This window comes from Onychostoma macrolepis, chromosome 17 (genome assembly GCF_012432095.1).
Source record: "Onychostoma macrolepis isolate SWU-2019 chromosome 17, ASM1243209v1, whole genome shotgun sequence".
NCBI lineage: Eukaryota > Metazoa > Chordata > Actinopteri > Cypriniformes > Cyprinidae > Onychostoma > Onychostoma macrolepis.
Genome location: NC_081171.1, coordinates 26,059,831 through 26,085,478, shown reverse-complemented (window position 1 = coordinate 26,085,478; position 25,648 = coordinate 26,059,831). Strand labels below are relative to the sequence as shown.

General features: G+C 36.9%; 2 protein-coding genes across 8 annotated transcripts in view; one reads left to right on the top strand and one right to left on the bottom strand.

Annotated features, from left to right (window-relative positions):
* Positions 1-10,561, top strand: part of daam2 (dishevelled associated activator of morphogenesis 2) — a 161,278-nt gene extending 150,717 nt beyond the window's left edge. For all 7 annotated transcript variants that reach the window (XM_058748715.1, XM_058748714.1, XM_058748712.1 and 4 more), the window contains 5 exons: positions 286-393; positions 500-560; positions 2,283-2,414; positions 6,229-6,399; positions 7,201-10,561. In XM_058748715.1, the coding sequence (XP_058604698.1) occupies positions 286-393; positions 500-560; positions 2,283-2,414; positions 6,229-6,399; positions 7,201-7,416 (688 nt within the window). In that variant the 3' untranslated portion in view covers positions 7,417-10,561. The remainder of the gene's footprint in view (positions 1-285; positions 394-499; positions 561-2,282; positions 2,415-6,228; positions 6,400-7,200) is intronic.
* A 1,035-nt stretch (positions 10,562-11,596) lies between these two features.
* mocs1 (molybdenum cofactor synthesis 1) lies at positions 11,597-25,535 on the bottom strand. Its single transcript, XM_058748724.1, is given in 12 exon segments — positions 11,597-12,550; positions 12,553-13,143; positions 15,685-15,732; positions 15,887-16,007; positions 16,133-16,243; positions 16,521-16,633; positions 17,568-17,679; positions 17,880-17,941; positions 20,093-20,257; positions 21,413-21,580; positions 21,906-22,044; positions 25,266-25,535. Coding segments are annotated over 12 exon segments (2,214 nt in total). The 5' UTR covers positions 25,422-25,535; the 3' UTR covers positions 11,597-12,122.
* Positions 25,536-25,648: the final 113 nt, after the last annotated feature.

The following is a 25,648-nucleotide window of genomic DNA, read 5'->3' as shown; positions in this document are numbered from 1 at the left end:
GGCATTATATGTTTTTTTGTTGTTGTTTTTTTTTTTTATTCTAATAAAATAATTGCAGTTCTTTTTTCACGTAAAATTATTAGCATAAATTGCATCAAATCTCTTAAAAATGCAAAGCATCCATTCACTGTTTAAAACATAATAATATTTGTTGATGAATGACATTGAGTTCACATTATGGTATGACAATCACTAAATGTGGATTAATAACACTGGTAAATCTATTTTTCATTTCTTTGCTTTAAACTTGAAATAAATTAATAATTCTATATGCATTTTCTACAGGAACATCACCATGTTGCATTACCTGATCATGATCTTTGAGAAAAATTACCCTGACATCCTCAATATTCAACAGGACTTGGCCACGATACCAGAAGCTGCCAAAGTCAAGTGAGTCACACACTGCATACCGTTGAGCATAAATATAGTATGTACTATTGTTTTTGATAGTCTTAGGCCGTTTTGTATCTCAGTTGTCTTACTTTTACTCTCACAGTCTGGCTGAGCTGGAGAAGGAAGTGTTCATCATTAGGAACGGCCTGAAAGCTCTGGAGGCGGTGAGTCATTCATCATTTATGTTTCCAAATTAAAGTGTTCACATCAGAGGTACCCTGAAACATTACTGACATAACCCTTTATATATATATATATATATATATATATATATATATATATACAGGTGCATCTCAAAAAAATTGAATATCATGGAAAAGGTCTTTATTTTTTGTAATTTAATTCAAAAAAGTTTTTTTGTTTTCTGATTGTTACGACTTACAGCTTAGGAAAATAAAAAAATCAGTATCTCAAAAAATTTGAATATTTTCTTAAAGAGCAATCAAAAAAAGGTTTACAAAACAGAAATGTTCAAGATCTCCAAAGTAGGTTTAATTATGTACTCAATACTTGTTTGGGGCTCCTTTTGCACAAACTGCTGCTTCAATGTGGCGTGGCATGGAGGCCATCAGCCTGTGGCACTGCTGAAGCGTTATTGAAGCCCAGGTTGCTTTGATAGCGGCCTTCAGCTCGTCTGTATTGTTTGGTTGGATGTTACTTCACACTGGCCTTCAAACAGCTTGGATTCTGTGCCTCTCCACTCTTTCTCCAGACTCCAGACCTTGATTTCCAAATGAAATGCAAAATTTACTTTTAATTGAAAAGAGGACTTTGGACCACTGAGCAATGGTCCAGTTCTTTTTCTCCTTAGCCCAGGTAAGATGCTTCTGACGATGTTTCTCTCTGTGAACAGCCACCCCTTTCAGTAATGACCTTCTGTGACTTTCCCTCTTTGTGGAGGGTGTCAATGTTCGTCTTCTGGACCATTGCCAAGTCAGCAGTCTTCCTCATTATTGTAGTTTCAAAGAACAAGAGATACCCGGAATTTATACTGTAGGGATGGTCATTTAATGAAACTCAAATGTAAATATTCTAATATTGATATACTGGATTTTTGACTTTCATGAGCTGTAAGCTCTAATCATCAAAATTAAAACAAAAATGTTTTACTTTACATGTAATGAATCTAGAATATATGAAAGTTTCACTTTTTGAAATGTTACAAAAAAAATTTTTTTTCAAGATTTTTACATTTTTTGAGATGCACCTGTATATGTATATATATATATATTTTTTTTTTTTTTTTTTTCTCAATGTTGCAACACTCTTTGAAAGCGGTTTGTCAGCTACTGATTTTTTTCTGCTTGTAAAGACGCTTTATACAAACAACTTTTGTGGATAATGGGTGAATATATTTTACCCACAAATTTACTTGTGTTTATGTTTGGACACTTGCCATAAATATAGTTGCATTCAGTGAAACCTCCAAAAATCATTGCATTGTAATACATTTTTGGCATGATAACAGTACACATTTTTTTGTATCCAAATAATTCCTTGATATGTAAACTTGTTCTATTTTGTGTAATCTTGATGGAGTTCGTTAGAAAATATTATCAATTTACTCATTAATGAACTAACTACATTGAAGATACAGGTACACAACTAATACATGTCACTTTGGTCTTTGTCACACTAGTCCTAAAAAAGTGAAAAATAGGAATATAAAACAGTATAGGAGTATAGACAATATAAAAATTGCCTAACATGTTTATTTTATTTACATTCTAATTGTGATTTCAAAACCCTGCATTTCCTACAACTTCCTAGAAATCAGTAAAAAACAAAAAAAACAACAAAAAAAAACCCCTCTGTAGTCAGATTTAATTAGGAGCAACAAAAAAGGATAAATTCCGATTGAATCAAAGTGTTATTGTTTACATCAGGAGTTACGATACCAGCAGAGCCGAGCATGTGACTGGGGAGACAAGTTTGTCCCAGTGGTCAGTGACTTCATCACAGTTGCTAGCTTCAGCTTCTCTGAACTCGAGGAACTACTCGCTGAAGCCAAAGATAAGGTAACATCTTCACTTAATTATTCAGTCACAATCATTTCCCTTACTTTTTAACCTCCATCCTTAAATACCCAACCTAATAAAGCACATTCATTTTCATCCCACATTCCAAAAGAAAGGTTATATTTTGGCTAGATAAAATCACACAAAGGTTCCTTGGCAGAGAGAGAGAAAACAAGAGGCCTGGCTCATTGCCTAGGGCTGAAAATGTTTTCTCCAGTATGACCTTAGAGTTATTGTTAAGGGTAGAACAGGGTCTTTGAGTGGGTCACAGTAGAGGGTTGTAGAGTGGAGCTGGGCTTTTTTAGAGAATCATGGAAGGATTGGCCCTTTCTGGAGGAGCCCAGCAGGCTTTCCCGTCCCCCCTTCTTTATCGTTTTTGAGCTCTGCCAACCCTGTGCATGGGCTGGAGCCTGACATCTTAGAAGGAAGAAGGAATAGGGAGTGAGTGAGAAAGAACAAAAAAGACAGAGAGAAAAGAGAGGGCTTTGTGTACCCTTCCTGGCTCGGCATGATGACTTAAACATCCCGGGGAATCCCGGCAGCCGATCCTAAATTTCTCAGGGTTTTTACTCAAGGGTTTGAGGAGATTTATTTCTTTTGAAATGTGGCTTGGTCTCAACTCCACCCCCGCTATGGTATGTCCCCAACTCTCAAATACATGAAAGAGAACCATTCTTAAAGCTATTGGGAATACATTTGGGATTTGTCCATGTGTGTTTGTGAGTGTGTTGGTGGGCTTTTCTGTGGTGGTGGAAAGTGTGAGTAGGGATATGTTTTGGTCACTGGGTAGACTGACAGAATCTTTATCCGAGCTCCAGTCCCCAGAACAGAACCGTCAATTTAACCCAGTCCACCATTATCCAAATTATTTACTTAGTAAAGCCATAAAAGTTCGGAGAGACTTCACAAGAAATGGCTGACCTTGAAGCTCTACGAGTTATTTGGATACAAAGGCCTCCCTGTGCTTTCCAGACAGATCTACCTCTTCCTGCTGCCCTCGACCGGGTCAGAATTCCATCTCCTGTAAGTGATTCTGTCATCTGAGGTGGGCCAAAATTAACACAAACATTATGGCTGAGAACGAGGGTAGAGTATTGTCAACACTGAGTTGTTTAAGAGACAGATCTCTCCTCTGATGGCTTGTGCAGTAGTTGTTGGGGCACTCACCACCTAAAGGTTGAGATTTTAACTAGAGATCTTAAGATTCTTTCCATAGTCTCAGGACTGCATATGCCTTCAAAATGGTAGATCTATGACAAGCTAAAGCTCAGTGCTGGAAAGCAGAATTATTGTTTCAGTTTCACAATGAAAAAAAGAACAGTTTTGACTTCACATGGAATAGTGTCTCTTATGAGATAATTAGCTGCTCCACTGAACTGAGACAAAAAAAAAACTTGATAGAGATGCCAGTTAGAATTGAGACGAATGAGTTCCCCATGGCAAATCTACTATGGACGAAGACTCAGTATATACCCTTTTGGCAGACAGACCTTCAAATGGCTTTTGGAGCAAAGACCTTTGGCACCTTGGTATGCCAAACCACAGTAAAAGTGGATGCACTTTTTGCGTATGTACATTTAGTTTACCACAAACTTTCAGCCACAGCATCTGTCTACAATTTGATTATGTAGTTCAAGCAGTCCATTTTTAAGTAGAGATCAAAACATCTTTGGAATATTTGTTCCAATACAAAACAAAGAGCACTAATGACTACCATATCGGTTCTGAAAGATCATTGCAAACTTACTTCCCAAGTGATGGGTTTGTGATTTCTGGGCTTTCACAGTGAACAGGATTCATCTTCCTGTCTCGGCATCCATGAAGCAGACAGCTGGTCCAGATAAGAGGGCATATGGTTGTCAAACCAGGCATGACCTATTACATCATGCACACATAAGGAAGAAGAAACTGTGTGTGTGTGTGTGTGTGTGTGTGTGTGTGTGTGTTTTGGTGGCAAGTGTGGTAGGGATTAACAATGTACCGAAGATGTAGGATGATGGAGCATGCAGCCCATGATATGTCTATGAGAGTCTCAGAAAATAGTACAAAAGCTGTCACAGTGGCTGTACCCTTATAAAAACAAATATGTACCTTTAGGGCAGACGTGTCAGGCACCTGTAAAGGACACTGTCCTCCAACCAACTCCAACACACCTGCCTGAAAGTTTCTAGCACTCCTAAAGACTTAGCTGGTTCAGGTGTGTTTGATTAGGTTTGGAGCTGAATTCTGCAGGACAGTCCGCCTCTAGGAGCTGAGTTTACCACCCTGCTTTAGCTGTAAATAAGGTACAAAAGTGTACCTTTTGAAAGGGTACTGCCCCATGGACAGCTTTTGTACCTTTTTTGAGAGTCATATTACCCAACATTTGAACAGCATGGTTGCCAAATACTTTCAGTGGAAAGTAGCTAAAAACATGTCTTCTAAATATAAATAACAACATACCTGCAAGTCTCGGAAACTAGAAAAGGTTTGTCCAAGAAGTTTCTAGACTTGTCACTAGGCGATTCATAAAAAAAATGTAAAAAAAAGGAAAGAAAGAAAGAAAAACCTCTCTAAAGGGGTCTGAAAAGTCACTCAATCTAGGGACGAAGTCACTAAGTTGGTGCAACACATTCTCACTCCCAACTCGTCACATATTGACGCTTAGTCAGGACCCTTTGGCATCACTTTTTGATGCACAGGGTATCCCTTTAGCATGATTTTTCAATGTGCAGGGTCCTCCACTGCCTTAAATAAGAAACCCTCGGTGTCGGTATGCTGATGCAAAAGGCATTGGGAATTTTATCGTCATAATTAAATTATATATTGGGTAATAATATTGTTATTATTGCATATATGTTGGGGTGTGATTTTTCCAATGTAAACAGTCACAACAGTTTTATTTATATTACACTATTTACACATTTATGAGCACGTAACCCAACCCTTGCCTCTAAACCTACCATTTGTCAATAAAACACAAGATATAACATGCAGATACAACTACAGTCATAGTTTATTCAAATGTATTAATATTACAATATTACAAGCTCATCCTGTGTGTGCAGTCTGTGTGCAAATTCAAAAAATGCCGCCAAGAAGAAGCCTTACGTCAGCCTTGATTGTGAAATGCTATAGGCTCTTGTGTGTCTCGAGACTGATTGCGTCAGTATCTTTGATTGGGATGTGAGCGTGTTAACGGAGCGGGATCATTTTCAGCGATTAAGACCTTGCGTTTTACTCTCTTTTTCACATAAAGATATTATATGGCTTCAGAAGACTTGGAATGAAACACCGCTTGTTTGTAATGCTTTTATACTGCTTGTTTATGGTCAGTTTTTGCAATAAATACCTGTGACTACTTATATTTGCCTGTTACGTGTTTTATATTGTTCAGAAGTGGGTAGGTTTAGGGTAGGGCTGGGGTTAGGTGCTCCAATGAAAGTATAAATTTATATAAAATTATTTATATTTTTTACAAGTGCATGCAAACGATTAAATTAAGAAAAACAACTGAAAACAATGGAGGACACTGCATGTCGAAAAATGATGCTAAAGGAGTACCTTGAGCATCAAAAAGCGATGCCAAGGGTTCCTGACCAAGCGTCAATATGTGATGAGTTGGGAGTGACAACGTGTTGGTTGGTAACACTGGCAATAAGCTACCCTCTCAAGGGGTGGTACACAATGAAATCTTCCAAGTTATGGGTTGCCCCAAGTGCTGCATTTGTTTTGTCAATCATGCTTTTCCACTCATTTGTGTTTCTTTGTTGTTTCTCAGCCCAATCCACACTCATTCTCATTATCAATCCCCTCTCTTTCCTCTTCAATCCAGTTTTCTAAGTCTCTGAAGCATTTTGGAGAGGAGGAAGGTTGCATGCAACCGGATGAGTTTTTTGGAATATTTGACATCTTCCTGCAGTCATTCAGCGAGGCCCGACATGACCTTGAGAACATGCAGCGACGCAAAGAGGAAGAAGAGAGGAGAATTCGCATGGAGGCCATGGTACATCTTTTCCCAAAACAGAATTGCACACAGAACACACACAGATGCTTACAGGATCCACAGATAATGTTACACTTTTGATATTTCACACTTTCTTGGAGGTTGTTCTGTCTTTGTGGTCTTTGTTCATTAACATCTGGTTTTCTTGAACTTTACTTACATCACTTGTTGTTGAAGGTTTTTTTTTTTTTTTTAAACACGAAAAGGGGACCGTGTTTCCTTTAAAGCTTGTCAATAAATGACCACTGTTCAGCATGACACAGCTTGTGATGGACCTGCTGTCACATCCAGTAGTTTCCATTCCTTCATCTTTGAAAAAAAAATGTATTTGCAGACCCTTCATGACATTGTGCCTCGATTTCTAACATCCTCAACTCAGAACCTTGTTAAAAATCTTCTCATTCTTAATACTGGGGTCATTTTAAAGGCTCCAGCAGGCTGTCTAAACTGGATGTGTCAAAGCCAATGTTCAAAACAAAAAGCACATGGAGTAAGTCAGAAATATATCTGTCTACTGAATCCAGCATATACAGAGTCACTGATAATAATTTGGTTCCCACATCCAGTGTAGACAGTCAAAACCACAATGTAAATGTACACTCGACGCATTATCTAATAAATCATAATAATCAGGAGATGAAAATACACAGTTTTGTTACTTTGCCATATAAATGAAGTTAATGCATTTCAACAAACGAATTCTAATAATAATACTATATGTGTTTATATATACTAAAAATACTATGATGCTGCTACTCTGTATTTTCATGGCTATTTTAAATGTTCATTTATCTATCCCAGCTGAAGGACCAGCGGGAGCGAGAAAGACGAGCAAAGAAAAGCACCGGAGGCAGTGTGTCAGAGGAGGTGGGGGAGTTTGATGATCTCGTTTCGGCGCTTCGCTCAGGTGAAGTCTTCGACAAGGACTCTAAACTTAAACGCAACCGCAAGCGCTCTGTCAACCAACTGGCAGATTGTGGGGGTCGTGAAAGACCAGTCACCAAGGTGAACTATTGACCTCAGTGAATACAGTCAGAAGGAGATCGGATTTTTATATTTACAGACTGACAGGGAATTCTCTTGAAATGCCATACACTGCCCTCTATTTTCTTTTTTTGCTCAGACCAGTAATAACTGACAAGCTCAACGATGGACAGGCTCATTGTAAGATAGTCTGGTTTATCCACAGATGTGAAGGATGCCCTGCAATCTTTCTCTCTTCTTGTTTCTGCTTGTTCCTCCTTCTTGATATGTACAGTCACTCACACTGATCTCTTACTCTTGTTTTTTTGTGGCGAAATGCACAACCTGAGTTCCAGTTTGGAAGAGCAGTTCAGTCTGGTGCTGCGAGGTCTCACAATAAGTCATAAGAGGTAGATACCATCCGAGTCACTTGTAGAATGCATACGGTTATCCTTCTAACCTGCAAAGGTTATTGTCCTTTCTCGGCTGCCCATTTCAATTCTCTAATTTTAGGAGATTGAGAAATTGGTACCTCTAATCTTCGGATCCAACTGTGCTTTTGAATTTAAAAGATGCCTTCAGGTGCTTTAGGTGCTTCCTAAACCTGAAAATGAAGGAAAAAAAGAAAATATTGTTCAGTCCTGGATGTTGGAATTACCACACAGGAAATATGACACTGTGGATGCAGCCTTACAGGTTGGGAGACTCCTTCCCCCAAGTGCCTCTACACATTAACAGCATTCCAAGGACTACCTGTACAGAGATACTGATGAGAGAGAAGAGCACTTTCACAAAGACATACAGAGAATATGAAAATCGTAAGTCTAAAATGTATTTAATGGCAGAAATTAAATGAACCCATTGGATTGTTATACTTTATCATTTTCTCATCTGTCACATACAGCTGCACCTTTTATCCTAATGCCCTGAAGTAGCATTCTAGGAGGAAGGGACAGTAGTTATCTAGGAAGGAAAGCAGTTATCTATGAGCAGGTACTACCATGTGTCTTCATCACTTCTTCAGGTTAACATATTGAAACGCCTTGATAATATTTAACAAAGTTAAAGTCTTACATATTTTACTATCTAAAGGTGTATAAAGAAATGCTAATTACCCAGGTCTGGAAAAAAAGTTGTCTCCAGAATCTTGATTTGTAGAGAGATCCACTGAATTTCAGACTTTGTTCTCAAGGTCAACATTATGTAACCCACTTTGGTTTTCTAATATTTTGTTCATGTTTTATTTTTTTTTAACATGTACCTGTATATTAAGTAGCTGTAGTCAGGACAAAGGTTGCAGATGTACATACAATGACCTTGTAGTTGGCATGGTGTGGCAGAGAAAATGGTGTTAGAGACAGGGAAAACCAGAACCTCTGATATGGAAATAGACACATATATGAAGGCAATGAATGCAGACATTTGAAGGGGGAATGTAGATTCCAGTGAGATGGTGATTATGGATTGACAAAAAACCTAACCTAGCTTGTGTATCAGCTCATGTGTACTAATTTAGATTTAATGATTGAAAGTTGTATATTTATGTTTGTTTGTTTATTTGTTTTAATACCAAAAATAGTAATTGTAGTCCTATCTGTATTAAGTCACTTTTTCGTGACTAATGGCTTGAGATTGCTTATTACAAGTTAGTATTTTTGTACAACAGACAGGTTTGACCTGAAAAGAGCAGAGAGTTTTGTCTGGGGCATTTAGAAAAATACAATTATTGCCCAATTAAATCTGAGCATTTGTAATTAGTTTGATTGCACTTCCTAAGGATTCCCCATAGAGGCTCTTATTAGATCTTACGGCAAAACCCTAATCTTGAGCTGCTTAATTGGAGATCATGCAGAATTAGGAATGTGGGTTTGCACGATTAACTGTTCTTTGTGCACCAAAATGAATATGACCCAACAGAAGTGAAGACATACACTTTGTTAGACAATTTTATAATAATACATTAAGTACTAAAAAAGAAAGATTATAAATAATGTGACTTGCCCCTTGCCAAATTAAAATTGGGGCTATTTATTTTCATTTCCTTTACTTCTCTGTCATTCTTGTCATGAGAAGAGTTGTACTGCAGACGCTAGAAGTTACATTGTTCCACAGAACAACCTTGGTGTTCTGCCTTTTAACCTTCACAAGAGTATTAAAATATTCAGTGTTATTTGTATTTTTTTTTTTTTTATGTTTATGTATATCTGGTGATTGATTGTCCAAAACAGAAAGGAAAATATGTAGCTAGTTGCTTAATGCACTTTTTTGTAGGACAGACTTTTTCCTGCATCACAAACCTGAGGAGCCAAAGGCTGAAAAATAGAAAAAAAGAAAATCTAAGTATATTTTTTTAGTTAAGGAATAAGGCCTACATAGATTAAATGTAAATTTACCCAATAATCTGTGTTCCATTGTTTTATAAGACTGTTCTTTCCAGCTATTTGATTATTGTGGATTGAATATAGAATTATATAGATATGAACTGTAGTATGAATGGTAAAGAAAACTGATTATCTTTGGTACATTACAACAAGATATATATATGACTGCATCTGAAAGCACCATGCCAACTGCCTAAATGTATCACTCACTTTTATATTTTAGATATTTTTGAAATATGTTTTGCCTCCCACTTCTGCTTGGTCCAATAATGCACTTGATGTTTTCCCTATTGGCTGGAGTGGGGCATAGGAGTGGTTCTCTGATAATATATTGGTATATTATTATCTGTGACATGAAATGCATCACACTTTGAATGTGTTCATGGAATGCTCCATCTATGATTTAGACAGCTTGTATTTGTGCACCATTTTAAAGGTTGATTTGACAAGGGCCTCACATAATAGATGTATAGTTCTCAAAATATTTTGTACACCATCATAGTCATTTGAAAAAAAAAAAAAAAAAGAAGGTGAAACTGAAGATTGAGGAATGTGGAATAAGGATTTTTCTTTCCCCCTGTAAATTGACGCTCTATTTATTTGCCTTAGTTATTTTGCTATATTTTGTATGTATCCACAGCATTATGAAAGAAATGGTAAACTATATTGTGATTGATATTTGTCAGATAGTTTGTATGAGAATGACAAGCCTTTCATTTATATATATTTGTTTGTTTATGGTCCGACCCTCAACCCCCTCCACCTGACCCCCTTTCCATGTGACATTTTGTAGGGTAAAAATAAACTTGTTTCACTGACATCTGCTTAAACTTTTTACTTTGGGTTACACTTCTGTACAGCTGGCTCTTAAATCACGTATATGTCCTTGTACTATGAATATACTAGGCATACAGTCATCCATTTAGTAATGGCAGTTCTCACAGCTGCATAAGATGTTTCTCACGGTGCAACACTGCCCTCTTCTGATCACAGAAAGAACCACAGTTATAAATCTGACCAATCAAATAGCAACTTCTGGTCCAACATACAGAAGCCCCTAGCACATCACAGTTTTAAACATGACTTTGTATTATACAAATTAGTTTAATTACAACTTGGTCCGTTGCAATTGACCAAGACAAAAAAAAAATAAGTCTTTGGCTACCAAACACATGCATCATTTAAACATTTTATCCAAAACAACTATTGCAGTTAAGACATTACACATTGTAAACATCAATTATATAAGAAAATTATGATGAAGAGCATTCTGACAAATGTTCAGATTTAGTGATTTCAGTTTTATGTATAAAAGAAAAATAACAATGAATGTATGATTAATCTTTTCACTGTATTCTTGTTTGTTCAGACAAGTTACAGAGTAAATTCACAGTTGTGCTTTTGTAGCAGGATATCGTGAAAGTATTCCATTTCAAAAACGGGTTTTTTTTTTTTTTTACTTTAAATGACTATGAAAAATATAATTCTATTAAATAAGGGTCTCATTCATGAAACACAAGAAGAATGTTAGATGACTGTAATGAATTTCTAATGCTCATGTTACATGAAAGAGGCTACACAAAAACAGAAATAATGTCGTTTTATAAGAAAATATTGTGACGCAGTATTTAGGCCAATTGTGAATTTTCCATGCAAGCCTTTTGAATAGAGTGCTGCAGTGATGACATATTTTTGTAGGCCAAACCATAAAGAACAAAAGTTTGATTCTTACATCACAATAATCCCTCACACAACTTTAACAACTTTTTGAAGCCTAAATACAATCTGCAAAAGTAAAAAGCTAAACAAAGGCTGTAAACAAGCTTCAAACAAGTCTTTCAGTCTTTATTTAAAAAAAAAAAGTTAGAATACTTTGCAGTCCTTTAGCCAAAAAAATTACAAATAAAAACGGACATACTAAAATGCTTGTCCCTGGTTGTTGACCTGCAAAATGTGTAAACCCTGCAGCACTCTACAAAACACCTGCACACTGTCAGATGGGTTGTGTTTTATTTTAAAGGGATAGCTCACTCAAAGGATAAACATTTGCTGCTTGGTTTTGCTCATTTATGCAAACACTTTTCAGAGCAAATATACGTTTGCTCAATTGGTGAAAACTGTGACAACCTTACGAAATGCTGTATCATTAGCTGCATTATCGTTACCAAAATAAATCTAGACTGAAATAAAGCATTCTTCATATGTCAGGTCTCGAGTAAGTCACATTTCATGCTGGGCATGGACAGAGGAATAGTAAAAATGACAAGATTAACTAGAGGCATCTGAAGGCACAATTTGTTACAGAAAACTGGTGTCATTCTAAAAAGAAAAAAATTAAATACTGTAGCTACATTCAAACAGGTGAAATTAATGCGTTCTTTAGGAATCAGGTGACCGATGAAATTCACCTTTCTGTCCACCCGTCTTGCTGAGCAACTTGATGTCAGTAATAACAATGTCATGGCTGACTGACTTGCACATGTCATAGAGGGTTAGCGTAGCCACCGCAACGGCGGTCAGGGCCTCCATCTCCACTCCTGTGCGGCCCGTGGTTTGGCAGGTTGACTTGACGATGACAGCATGTTCTTCCTCCAGCAGCTCTATGGTAACGGAGGCGTGGTCAAGAGGAAGCGGGTGGCAGAGGGGAATGAGAGATGAGGTCTGCTTGGCACCCATGATGCCCGCTAGCTGTGCTACCGCTAGTGCATCGCCCTTGGCAAGCTGGTTGGCACGCACCAAATTAAAAGCTTTTGGGCCCAGGACGACCTTGCCACAAGCCATGGCTGTGCGACAAGTTACTGCCTTACCCCCACATTGACCATGGAGGCTTTACCATGTGCATCAGTGTGGGTCAACTGATCAGAAGTTCCATCAAGGCTGGAGGACTGTGGTGTTTTCAAATCAAACCCACATTCAGGTGTTTCGCTGCTGTAGTGTCGTGCAAACTGCAGAGCTGAATCTCTAAATTTGGACGTTGACAGTTGTGCACTCAGAAAGAGGATAGGAGGAAATGTTTTGGATTGTAGCTGTGGTGGCTGGGACCCCCCATGCAAAATGTGCGTATGAACAATTGAACCTGTGGGTTTTTTTAAGGCACCAGCATTCACTTCACTGCAAAGTGCCTCTGAACAATCAAAGGCAAAGTCGTGCAGCCTCAATCTTTTCATAGAACGAAAACTTGGTTGATTATGCTTTTTACAAAGAGGAGTTAAACCTAGTGCATCATTAACAAAAGTGCTCTTGTAGTCCTGTTGGGCATTACCACAAAAGTGTTGAACGTAATTTGTTAATGAGTGAGTTGTAGCAGAGGCTGCTGAATCCATGCAGTGGATCAGAGGAAGAGGTTGCCTCTGACTGCCTCTAAACAGAGGTATTGACAGCAGCCGTTTGCATTCTCTACCTGTAGACAAGGACACACACATTCAACAATACAATATTTTCTAAATGTGAATCCTTTGGGGAATGAATGAAAATTTGGTGAATGTATACACATTAACCTAAGCAGGTGGGTGATAAACAATACATATATGAAACATGTTGCATGTTGATAGGGGTGTGCAATAGGTATCATGTAAAATAATATAGTTTTTGTTATGCAATTTTTCTTAGTCACTTTTGTGCATTTCTCAGATCAGAAATGAAATTCTCAAAACTACTTGTTCAACCTCCACATAATCTAGTCACTTGTGCACATCATAAAAGCAGTTTCTCATTCTTTTAAACAAGATGCAATTGCTTTGGTACATTCATGCAATTGATTATGTACATTTGTCTGCGGTTTCCTACATAATTATTTGCTAATGTCATGTTGCTCAAAATGTATTATATAGTTCTCTGTGCAATAGTCTTACCCCTCAAAACATCTAGTCATTAGTTCACTGTATAAGTCATTAAATGCAAAATGGTTAATCTAGTTGTCATAAACTGTCAAGCATATTTTCTACACATTTCTATTAGTCTTTTTTTTTTTTTGTAAATTTGCTATGAATTGTGCAGGTGAATCTTGACATTCACTAATGAGGAGAACGTTGATCAACAAATGATAAACCAGTTTTCTGAAATTCCTCACACAGTGCTGCATGCAAAAGTAAAGTTATACCTAAGGGGTGTTTCCTGTGTTTGCCTTTCTAATTTTGTATTTTCACCTTTGTGCCCATATTTCTTTTTCTTCTCTTTATCACACTAACATTGCAAGGTTTTTATTTTTATTTATTTTTTTGTGTCAGACCACTAATTAAAGTGTAACTATGAATCATATCCAGTCTGTTTCAATCAATATCCCACATACAGTAATGTGTAAATTTATACTTTTGAAATGGATATATGGCATACCTAAATATAATTTCAATACAGTAACTGCCATCCAAACAGCTGCCATAGTTTAACATCAGGTAATACTAACAGAGTGCAGTTATATTGACAACATGACTAAGAATTTTGACTATCTTGTTTGTGAACAATGACATAAGGACTTTTCATTCTGATTGCAATGATAAGTTCATTGGGTAACACGTTATTTTAAGGTGTCCATAATACAGAGTAATTACCTAGTTAAGTACTTAGTAGTAGCCGTTGTACTTACATGAAACAAAATGTACTTACCATGTAACTAAGTTATGGAACAGCCTGTGATTACAGTTTGTAATTATGTAGATGTAATAGGCAGCTACTGTTACACATATGTAACAGGCCGAGTCTGTTACACAGCAACTTGTGTAACCAAAAGATTGTTACATATGTGTTGCAGACTTTATACAACGTAATTATAAATGTAAGTACACAGACATAAGCTACTTAAATAAAATAAAGTGTATCAAGATTGTACTTAAGTGTACTTCATGTGTATCTATACTATACACCTTATCCAGCTGCACCTTAGTTTGATTTAACACAGCAGTACACAACTTAAATACATGTAATACCTTTCTAATTACATTAAAATTACAGAATATTACACAGGTATAAACTACTTAAAATAAAGTGTATCAAGATTGTACTTAAGTGTACTAGTAGCTGTGTAACAGACTCGGTCTGTTACATATGTGTAACAGTAGCTGCCTATTACATCTACATAATTACAAACTGTAATTACAGGCTGTTCCATAACTTATTAGTAGCCGTTGTACTTACATGAAACAAAATGTACTTACCATGTAACTAAGTACTTAATTAGGTAATTACTCTGTATTATGACACCTTAAAATAAAGTGTTACCGTTCATTGACATAAATACTTACTTTTGAGAGATGAACGAAAGATTTTGAGTAAGTTGCAGGCTTTTGCAGGAAATCCATTGTGTGGCGCTGTTTGTACGAATTGTTTTGAGAAATGCACATACTTCTTTGCAAATATTAAGGATGATTCGAGAAATGCACCAAAGAGACTGTAACGACTGAAAAACTATGACAATGGTGAAGCTGACATTATTGAGCACACCTTAAGAGCGCATGCTTTCATAGCGTAGCTTTCATTTTTCAATATTGAAAATATTTTTAAACATTAATCTCAGTAATATTTACGCAATTGTAATTGCTGTTTAAATACCTCTTAATGCTGCTACATGCTACATTTAAATTATGTAGCTTCTCTGCCATTTCGGCAGTGCAAAAATGGATTTTGTTGATACTGATTTCATTTGATTGGTAACAATGGTAAAAATTCCCCTGGAAAAATCCATTTAGGGTGGCAAAATTTCTGTAATTTCTGTGAACTAACCACCGCACAGAATATGAAGAATATGAAAAGCTTTGGCAGTCAGCTGTCCATAACAGGCACAAACCAGTCAAGGTACCAGCACAAAAACAAAATACTGCAAAATATTGTCAGATTATCCTTAGACAAAATCCCAGAAAATAATGAGATATTCAACACTATGGCACACCCCAATTGATGATATAGTGAGGGAGATGGGAAGTGTATTACGTACAGCCACATCACCCACCAATGAGGATCATTGGCCTGTTCTTCATCTGCGATATATTGAACATCCCTGCACAGAAAGACAGTTACATTAAATTCAAACAAAGTAAATAAATGATGAATTATACATGACCTGAATGTTGATACTAAATTTATTTTTTTTAGTATTTGGGAATCATTTGCCCAACAGTTGGTGTGATATATCAGAGTGTGTTTATCTTTACCCGCATGCTGTTTCTTCTTCCTCCCGACCGCTGCCCCTATGATGTGCAGTAGTTCCTCTTCAGTTGCTCCAGAGCGCAGAAAATCCTTCAAAGACACCTCTGAATTTCCAAACAAACAAACCTAATGGCGTGCCAACACAGACACATATAGAAAAACAAACCATCACAGATCAGACAGCTGAACTGAAAAGCTTAAGCACAAGACATATCAGTGTAAAGAACATCACACACACAAACAACATTTACCTTAAGGTTGCCATCAGCCGTGATGCGCAGGCGGTTACAGGAGCCACAGAAATTGTCTGACATGGAGGTAATGAAGCCCAGCTGGCCCTGAAATCCTGGTACTCTAAACGCCTGTAAGCAGACAACACAGAAACCCACACATGAGGGGCTTATCCGCTGATATGATTCTACAGCCTTGACGCAAGGTTACGAAAGGAATGTTTTTATTGAAGGCTCTTGGACTATTAATAACATTACAAGTTACAGAAATGTTCAACATTTACAGAGCAATAAATAAAAACCGCAACAACTTGACCCTCAGAAAATGTTTAATTAGCGCCAATGAGAATTTAACATTGAGAACGATTCATGGCCAATGATTTCTTTAGCAGTCTGGAGCTGCGCTGACCTTGGCTGTATTCATTTCCTCTCCAGGCACAGGCTCCAGATTGGGCCATTTTTGCTTTATAGAGTCCAGCATCTCCTGATAGCTCACCATCATCTTGAAATTCCATCTGTTACCTACAGAGACAGGCAATGTGCAGAGGTACTTAAACAACATTCAGCTGCTTTATATACTGTACTTGAATGCAGAAATGTTTTTTTGTTATTATTATTTTTTTCCTTTTCGAAACATGAATTAAATGGCAGATTATTAAGAAGATTTAAAAATAAATCTTAAAAAGGCATCCCATGTGTTAAGATTTTAATACTTAAATCAATCTTGAAGTGTTTCACTACAAACTTAAAGTTTTTTTTCCAGTGCTAATCTCAATCTTTCTTAAACTTACCAAGAAAAAGTGCAATGAAAACAAAATAGTTCACATCTTTTCATAGTTTAAGATGGATTCTACACTGTGTTTAATTATTAATTTTTTTCTCTGTAGTCATTCAGAGTTTCACTTCGAGTCAGGTGAAGTGAGGTTAGATGAGTCAATGTTTGCATACTACACGAACGGCTCCATTATTCACAGTATCTAATCAGTTGTTACTGGAGTGATTGCTGTAGTATTGGCCCTCAGGGCAAAAAACTATAACAGTGACACCATATCAGCTTCTGCAACTGGCTTCAGAAAATCTCTCTTCCAGGCTCACAAACATTGAACTATTGAATGTCTCTAAACTCTTCATTGTCACTGTTATCCAGTAAAAAGGAGTTGAAACTTGTTTCTGCACATTGTTGTTAAACCTTTTTAGTAGTGAAGGAATATGACTTCACTTAAAATATCAACAGAATGTGGACTGCGATAACGTGTGTTATGAATATAAATCCTGAGGTACACCAAGTCTCACTAACCTGGAAAGAGAATAATCTGCACTGCCAATGTGAGTAAAGAACTGGGGCAGAAACTGCAACCTTTACAACTGTGCCAATTATACAGTACTACAACCTGTAAGATGGGCTAACAACTGTACAACGTAGATTTCTCTATTTGACTTCAGATATCAATCTTACCATCAAAAGGCATGTACTCTATGAATCTCACATCCAATGGTTTCCTCTCCGTCATTGACACGAAGTCAATCAACTCATCTTCATTCAGACCTCTCATGACCACACAGTTCACCTGAGAAGAGAGACAACACTTTACCACAATGAGCGAATAACTGACACAAAGACGAATTATGAATATTAATGATGTTTCAGGTGTTGCTAGAAAGGTGGTAAGAAATGCCCTAAAGTGGTTTTAGCGCTCTAGCATTTGACACTTTCTGAGACATGAACCATTTCACACGTCAAAAGGGATTAACAATTCAGATAAAATACCTTGACTGGATTGTAGCCCATTTCAATTGCCTTTTCAATGCCCTCCATCACTTTATGAAACCCTGCAAGAGGAACCAATTATTAAGCATCAATATGAAAGCACATATTGAAATTAGCGACACATCACACTTTTGGCAACCAAAACTGTTATGTGAGCGTGACTGTGCAAGTGTCTATTTTGTGTATATAACATGAACAAACTGAAAAAGTTAAGCAGCTTATACAGCTTGGCATTAAAGTTAATGAATAAATGGTTTAAAGATCATCTACCTCTCAAATCCCTAACAAAAGTTTTACTGGACAACATTTGATTAGAACGTATTAATTTAGTTACACGTTTTGACCCAATAATGTAAAAGAAGATTATGAAACATGAACATGGAGCAATCTCAAATTACATTTTCATAATCCTTTTGTCAATTATTTTATAAATACTATGTTCAGCCTTTCAAGGCATCAACAATGGTGCTAAACTGCTTCATACACTTTCTCAGTGTTCTGCTGCTACCTTTATGCTTCAAGACATTCACGATCTACATTTCTTCATCCATGACACCTGTGATGGAAATTTTTTATGTAATGGATTCACAAGGAGTCAACAGGGTGTGTTTAATGTTCAGAAAAGTGCAGACTTAGGATGCTCCGGTCAAAAAACATGTAAATATAAAGAATCCATACTTACCTAAAGTGCTTAAAACAGTAGAGCTAACAGTCATATGACAAAGATCAGTACAACCAATTACAGTGAAGAAGACTTGAGTGACACTGATTTTTATTCAACTGCAAGGTATAAATGTTCATGTATCTTTCTGTTCAGGGTGTCTCTCTTGGTTATTGTGAACAGTGGGCTCCCGGCCATGAATAAACTTTTATTCCTGTAAAGAGCAACTTGGGAGTCATGTCTGGTTTATGTTGCGCAGCTGAGGAATAGAAGTACTAAAGATTCTACACTCAGAGGATCACAGCAGAGACAGTGATAGTGTTGGAAGACTATAGACACTCCCTCGGGGTGAGGCTGTAATACTCAGAGTTGGTATTAAAGAGATAGTTCACCCAAAAATGAAAATTTGATGTTTATCTGCTTACCCCAAGGGCATTCAAGATGTAGGTGACTTGTTTCTTCAGTAGAACACAAAGGAAGATTTTTAACTCAAACCGTTGCAGTCTGTCAGTCGATGGTATCCACGGCTTTGAGAGAAAAATAAAAAAAAAACATACACAGACAAAAACAAATTACCAATTACCCTGCGGCTCGTGATGATACATTGAGGTCTTTAGACACGAAGCGATCGGTCTGTGCAAGAATTTATGTTTTTTTACCTCTGATCCGCCGCACGGTCCAACTGTCCTGAGCGCGTTCACACGTTGACACTCCTAATTGAGATTGTAGATAGAGTGTCAATGGTCCATTTGAGAGATAGGTGGCGGTAATGCACTTATAAGTCTGCGATCCACCATAAAGCAAGAAAAAGAAGAAGACATGTCACGCTGTTGTGTGAACGAGCTCAGGACAGTTGGACCGGGCGGCGGATCAGAGATAAAAAAAAAAAAGATATAAATACTGTTCAGTTTCTTGCACAGACCAATCGTTTCGTGTCTAAAGACCTCAATGTATCGTCACGAGCCGCAGGGTTTAATTTGGTTTTGTCTGTGTATGTTTTTTTTTTTCTCTCTCAAAGCCGTGGATACCATTGACTGACGTTATATGACTTGACAGACTGCAACGGTTTGAGTTAAAAATCTTTGTTTGTGTTTACTGAAGAAACAAAATCACCTACATCTTGGAAGCCCTTGGGGTAAGCAGATAAACATCAAATTTTCATTTTTGGGTGAACTATCCCTTTAATGATCCTGTGTCGTTCCAGCGTACACCTGAGAAGGGCGGTGAGAGTGTATAGACGCTAAAGGCCTGGTGCTCATGTGTGGTTTGAGGTGGTGATAGTAGCTTCTTGACGGGACACCATCACCATACTTCGGTAAGGGAAGTATAGTATTGTATTGAACTGGTATTGTATAATGTTATTGACAACTGAAGGTTGTCTGAGTTTTACGTGCCATGGTAGAGAAGTCAGATTAGTTTTGTCATCAGTACAATGGATTTGTATTGAGAATTTCCAAGACACACCTTATGCTTTCTTTCTGCACCTATCTATCAGTCCTGGAGGAATACAAACTTTGTTTTCTCCATTTTGGAGCTCAACAGGACCTAGTACCTTTTCGTCTAGCGATGAACTCAAATTTTGCAGGGACCAGAGTGTCTAGACTGATGTTGAGTAGATCCACTCCAGCTTTCTTTAGACTGGGCAACAGTCGGGTCAAATTCATCCCATTTGTGGTGACTGCAATGGTCTTTAGACCCTCCAACTTCCTCAGTTCCGCTTTCAGAAAGAAAGAAAGGTTTGATTAGTTTCTGACTGTTACATTGTTTTGTCATGCAAGTTATGTAGAATAAAGTGCCAAAAATTCAGCACATGATCAGTGACTAACAAAATTATTATCAGTCCTAGGCTGAATTTACACTGCAAGTCTTGATGCACAGATCCGATCTTTTGACCATATCCAATTTTTTGGCCCGCCAGTTTACATTCACTTTAGACATGACTGGTATCCGATGTGTGTTTACATTAATTCCCGCCCATCAGTGATCTCTTTACTATGAACATGGTAGTATGCCCTCAGGTTTTGAATGGCCGTGCTATTAAAATTATTTATGTAATTCACATCGAGTGGACATTATTATTTGTCAGTACGGACAACAGCTGTCATGGAAGTTTTGCAGCACAAAATATGACTAAACAGATACAGAGAGAGAGAGAGAGAGAGAGAGAGCGCACGAGTGTGTAGCCTAATAGTGAAGCTTGTTGGTATAATTACAAAAAAAGTTATCACCTCAGTTATCATGAAGTTATCACCTCATTGCTGAGAAATATAATGTAGGTTTTAGTAGTGAAGCTATTGTATTTATAGCCTAAAATTCATAGGGCAGGGATTGAAAACCAGCTCCTGAATGTTGCCACAATTTCTTACATATAAAATTCCCACCTCAATAAAATACAAGGGCACATACAGCAATCAGACATTAAAATGCTGTCTTTATGGTCAGTAGCCTACATGTCACCCTCGCATTAGGAGTTCTGTGGGGAAACGGACGTGTGTGTTTAGACGTAGGTCTGATGTCCAGATATCGGATATGTATCCAATTAAAATCCACATTTGGAAGTGGCCCAGATCGGATGCCAAAACAAAAAAAATCAGATCTTGTGCAGGTTTTTATGTTTACACGTGTGCGACAAATTCCAATCTGTGTCAGATGGAGCAAAAAAAAAAATTTTGTGCCAGTGTAAACACAGAATTGAACCCTTGAATTGAACTGACTTTGGTTCTACCCTTATTCTCCAAGTTAAAATACCCACCATACATTAATAGTATGAACATTCAACATAAGATGTAGTTTTTGAAATGCCTATATCACTACTATGTTATGATTCAAAGTAACAAGCAATTACAAAACTAACAAAAGATGAAAAAAATACCTATTATAGGCAGAACGTCAGGGCGAATGAGAGGCTCTCCTCCAGTCAGTCGTATCTTGTTTACCCCCTCTCGTACAAAGAGTCTGGCTAACATCAACAACTCCTCTGCTGTTAGGAGCTGAGCGCGAGGGGTGAGCGTTACCCCTTCCTGCGGCATACAGTACTGACCTGAGAAATAGAAGACTTTCATTACAAATCATTATTAATTCTAAATTATTGAGAAACAAAGAGCAAAAGAACCACGCATACACAACTTTAACCTTTTTTTCTAAAAATCTAAAATCACTGTAATATACAACCTCTTGTGGTTTATTGCTGCAATTAATAAAACCATTATGTACAGACTCTGGATAAACTGTTAAAATACAGTAGAATATTTTTAATACTTATCACTAATACTTGTATTACTATTTAGTAGGGCTTCGTTTGGACTGGTAGCATTGATATTAGAAGGCAAAATCTTAACAAAGCATACAGTATGTGAGAAACTTACAGCGGAGGTTACATTTCTCAGTGAGAGAAATGCGAAGGTAATTATGCCTGCGTCCAAAGGAGTCCATAAGGAACGCTGAGAAAGGCAGGACATCCTTCAGGACTCGCCTGTGACTACCTGGAACCACAAGCTCTCCGACCTACAGAGTACAGAGAACAACAAATAGAACATGATCAAATGACAAATCAGCAGAACAAAATAGTTTGTATTCACAGTCATATTTCCAGTATTGAGATTTTAAAAAACCCATTCAGCTTTTGCAAAATTAAGGGTGAATTTCTCTTATAGTCTTGAAAAACGTTACAGGGTCATTCCGTATCAACTTGCTAATATTTTTTTCTTAAGAAAGACAGCCATGTATAGTAATGAAAGCCAAAATATTAAATGTCATGGATGAATATTGACTGAGTAATCCACTATTTTATTGGGGGGGGGTCGAAATGGCAATTTTCACCTGAGAGTGTCAAGTTTAATCCTACATACTGGTGCAGCTTCATGTCCAAATTGTTGTATCCTAGCCATTTTCACACCAAATGTGGTTTTGTGTTCATCTAGTCAACACTACTACAATGCAAATAATAACAGTAACCCATGGTTTAGGAATATACAGTGTGACACATCAGATTATGAATGACCAGGATTAAAGTAAAGTATGAACAGTGTGAAATGTAAAATAAGATTACCCAGTATCCCATTTACCTGGGGTTTAAAATTACCCCGTGTTAATTATTTTTTAAATGTGAGAGACCTTATATGTTTGAGGTACTATCAGTGATTCTGCCAAATATGCCCTTTAGCACTATGACTATGCTCACATTATAAAACAATAAAAAAATAAAAATAAATTCTAACAATTAATCCAGGTTAGGCAAATCTTGGTTTATTGATGTGAATGCGACGTGTGATAAAAGCAACCACTTTTCCCCATGAGGTGTAGGATTTGATTCAAACATGTTACAATATTGTGTGTTTGAACTCTTGGTAGCTTCAGAAGCTGTTAAAATGAACAAAATCCCTTCCAAATATCCCTGAAACTGATTCAATAGAATCTTATGAACAGACTACTGAGAGAAAGGTAATGCCCCTCAACCTGACCATTTCTGTACATTTTTAGCACTCCAACAGGTATGTTCTGTGCATATTGTTTTGATAGAGGGAAACCAGATGTATTCCTAGTTTCAACATTACTTATTCTTCAGACATTCTGCTTTAAATACAATAAGAATCAGTGGTCACACTTTATATTAGGTGGCCTTAACTACTATGTACTTACATCAAAAAATAAGTACAATGTAATTATTGTGTTCATATTGTATTGCAAAACACTATTGCTGTTTTGAGGTGGGATACGGGTAAGGTTAGGGACAGGTTTGGTGGTCTGGGTAGGTTTAAGGGTGGGTTTAGGTGTAAGGGATGGGTCAACAGTGTAATTATAAATGTAATTACAGATGTAATTACATATAGGTATTTTTAAAACTATAAGTACAATGTGAAAACATGTATGTACACAATAAGTGCATTGTACCAAATAATTAATTTAAATGTAAGTACATAGTAGTTAAGGCCACCTTATATAAAGTGGGACCGAATCAGCTGTATACACAGTGACAAACATTTGCTTTTCAGCCACTAAATATAGGTAATATTCAACAATCTGAAAATGAAGCCTCATTGAGATCCCCATATCTCTGGAACTGAATGACGTAGTGCCTTGAAAATGAAGATTTCAAAAGAAAAAAGTTATAGGCATGCAAACTTTGGCAAACTAATATTTATGGCACTCAGACAGGTGTTCAATGCAGTTGCTTTGACAGAAGGAAACAAGACACATCTCTAGTTTCAACATTATTTGTTCTTCAAACATTCCTCTTTAAAAGAAAAGTATCATATTTTTGCAAATTGACCCACATTTGGTTTTTGACCACTGAAAATGTGTACATTTTAACAATTTACTCTTGGAGCCATATTGAAATTCCAATATCTCTAGAACCGAACCATATAGGGCCTTACAAATGAAGATGCCAAAAGGAACGTTTGTTAAGACCCAATATCTAAAAGGGCATCAATATATCTTGAAAACTTCTTGAGTTACAGCAAACTTTGTAAAAAAAACTTGAAAAGTGCTATTTCTCCATTTTTGAATGGTCACCATTGGCACATAATGCAACAAAAATGGCTAAAGTGAACAGATTTTACTAACAGACCTACCAGTCTCTGTGTAAAAATAACATTATGGTGCTGCCATCTTCCTGAAGTCATTTTTACCCCCCTGTAATTTGGCTCTGAATCTCAGGTGAAAATTGCCATTTTGACCCCCCCTCTACAAAATAGCGGATTACTCAGTCAATATTCATCCATGACATTTAATATTTTGGCTTTCATTACTATACATGGCTGTCTTTCTTAAGAAAAACAAATATTAGCAAAATCAAAAAATTGAGCTGGGGAAGTTTTTGAAATTTGGCTGATTTGTCACGGAATGACCCTATATCTCTCAAGTACAACGATTCATGTAAAGTTATATGGTACAAATACTATATTTAGATGTAATTTACTTAGTTTTGAAGGCTATTGCCCAGTTTGGGGGAAGCACTTTGATGTTGAGAGATTTCACAGTAAGCATGCATAATGGCTCATCATGACATCCATTACTGATTTGTCTGGTTTGGTACTTCAGTGAGAGTCTTATGACCCAACTGTTGTAAAGAAAGAAACATTTGTAATTTGTCACACTTTAAAACAGTTACATTCAGCATGAAGCATAAATGAAACCACTTATATACTAGAGATGTCCTATGATATTATATATATATATATATATATATATATATATATATATACACACACACACACACACACACACACACATACATACATATATACATATATATTAAAACATTAATGCAATGACAATTTGCATTTTCCAATTTTGAGGGCTAGTTCATACACAGTACTGAACTGACATGCAGAATGATTAATATATTCATAAATCATAGTACACAGTAACTTTATATTTATTAATATTTATTTCAAATAAGTAAACTGTGTAAAATAGATATATATCGTTTTATAATTATTTTTGTCTGCATTATATAAACATAATACTTAACATATATAATATACATAAAGTTAAACAGGCCACAATCATACATCAACAACACAGCCAATACAAAACACGTTACATGAACGCAGACAGCGTTCAAACAGCATTAGCCACTTAAAATGTTGTTTATGCAAGAGTTTTAAACCTTGTCCCAAAGCATATAATTAGTCATCACGTGACTTTAAAGCGCTTCATGATCTCGTACCTGTGCAGTAGCGGCAGGTCAAAGTGTAAGAGTAAAAAGTATAAAAACACACCTGCTCCAGCCTTTTCTCTTCATGAGTGACACCAGAATACCATCGACACACTCTGTATCTCCCACATGTCTGTTGAACTGCCCGCTTTGTGCAGGCCTCAGCCGCGGTCTTTGCTCCTAAGATAAGGCGTCTAAACGTGCTGCAGTTTAATGCCATCGTCAAAGCAATAACGTTAGTCTGTGTTGAAATGGGGACATTATCTGCGCATGTAGCGGCTGGCTTAAACTTGACATGCAGTTCGCCTGGAACATTAACGAGGGGGTGTCTTTGCGCAGCCAATGAACGTAAAGGATAGTCTACAAGAATTCTGGGAAATGTAGTTTTATGATTGTGTACTACAAACTACGAAAATACGACAAGGGACTTTGGTTCGGCTGAAGTCA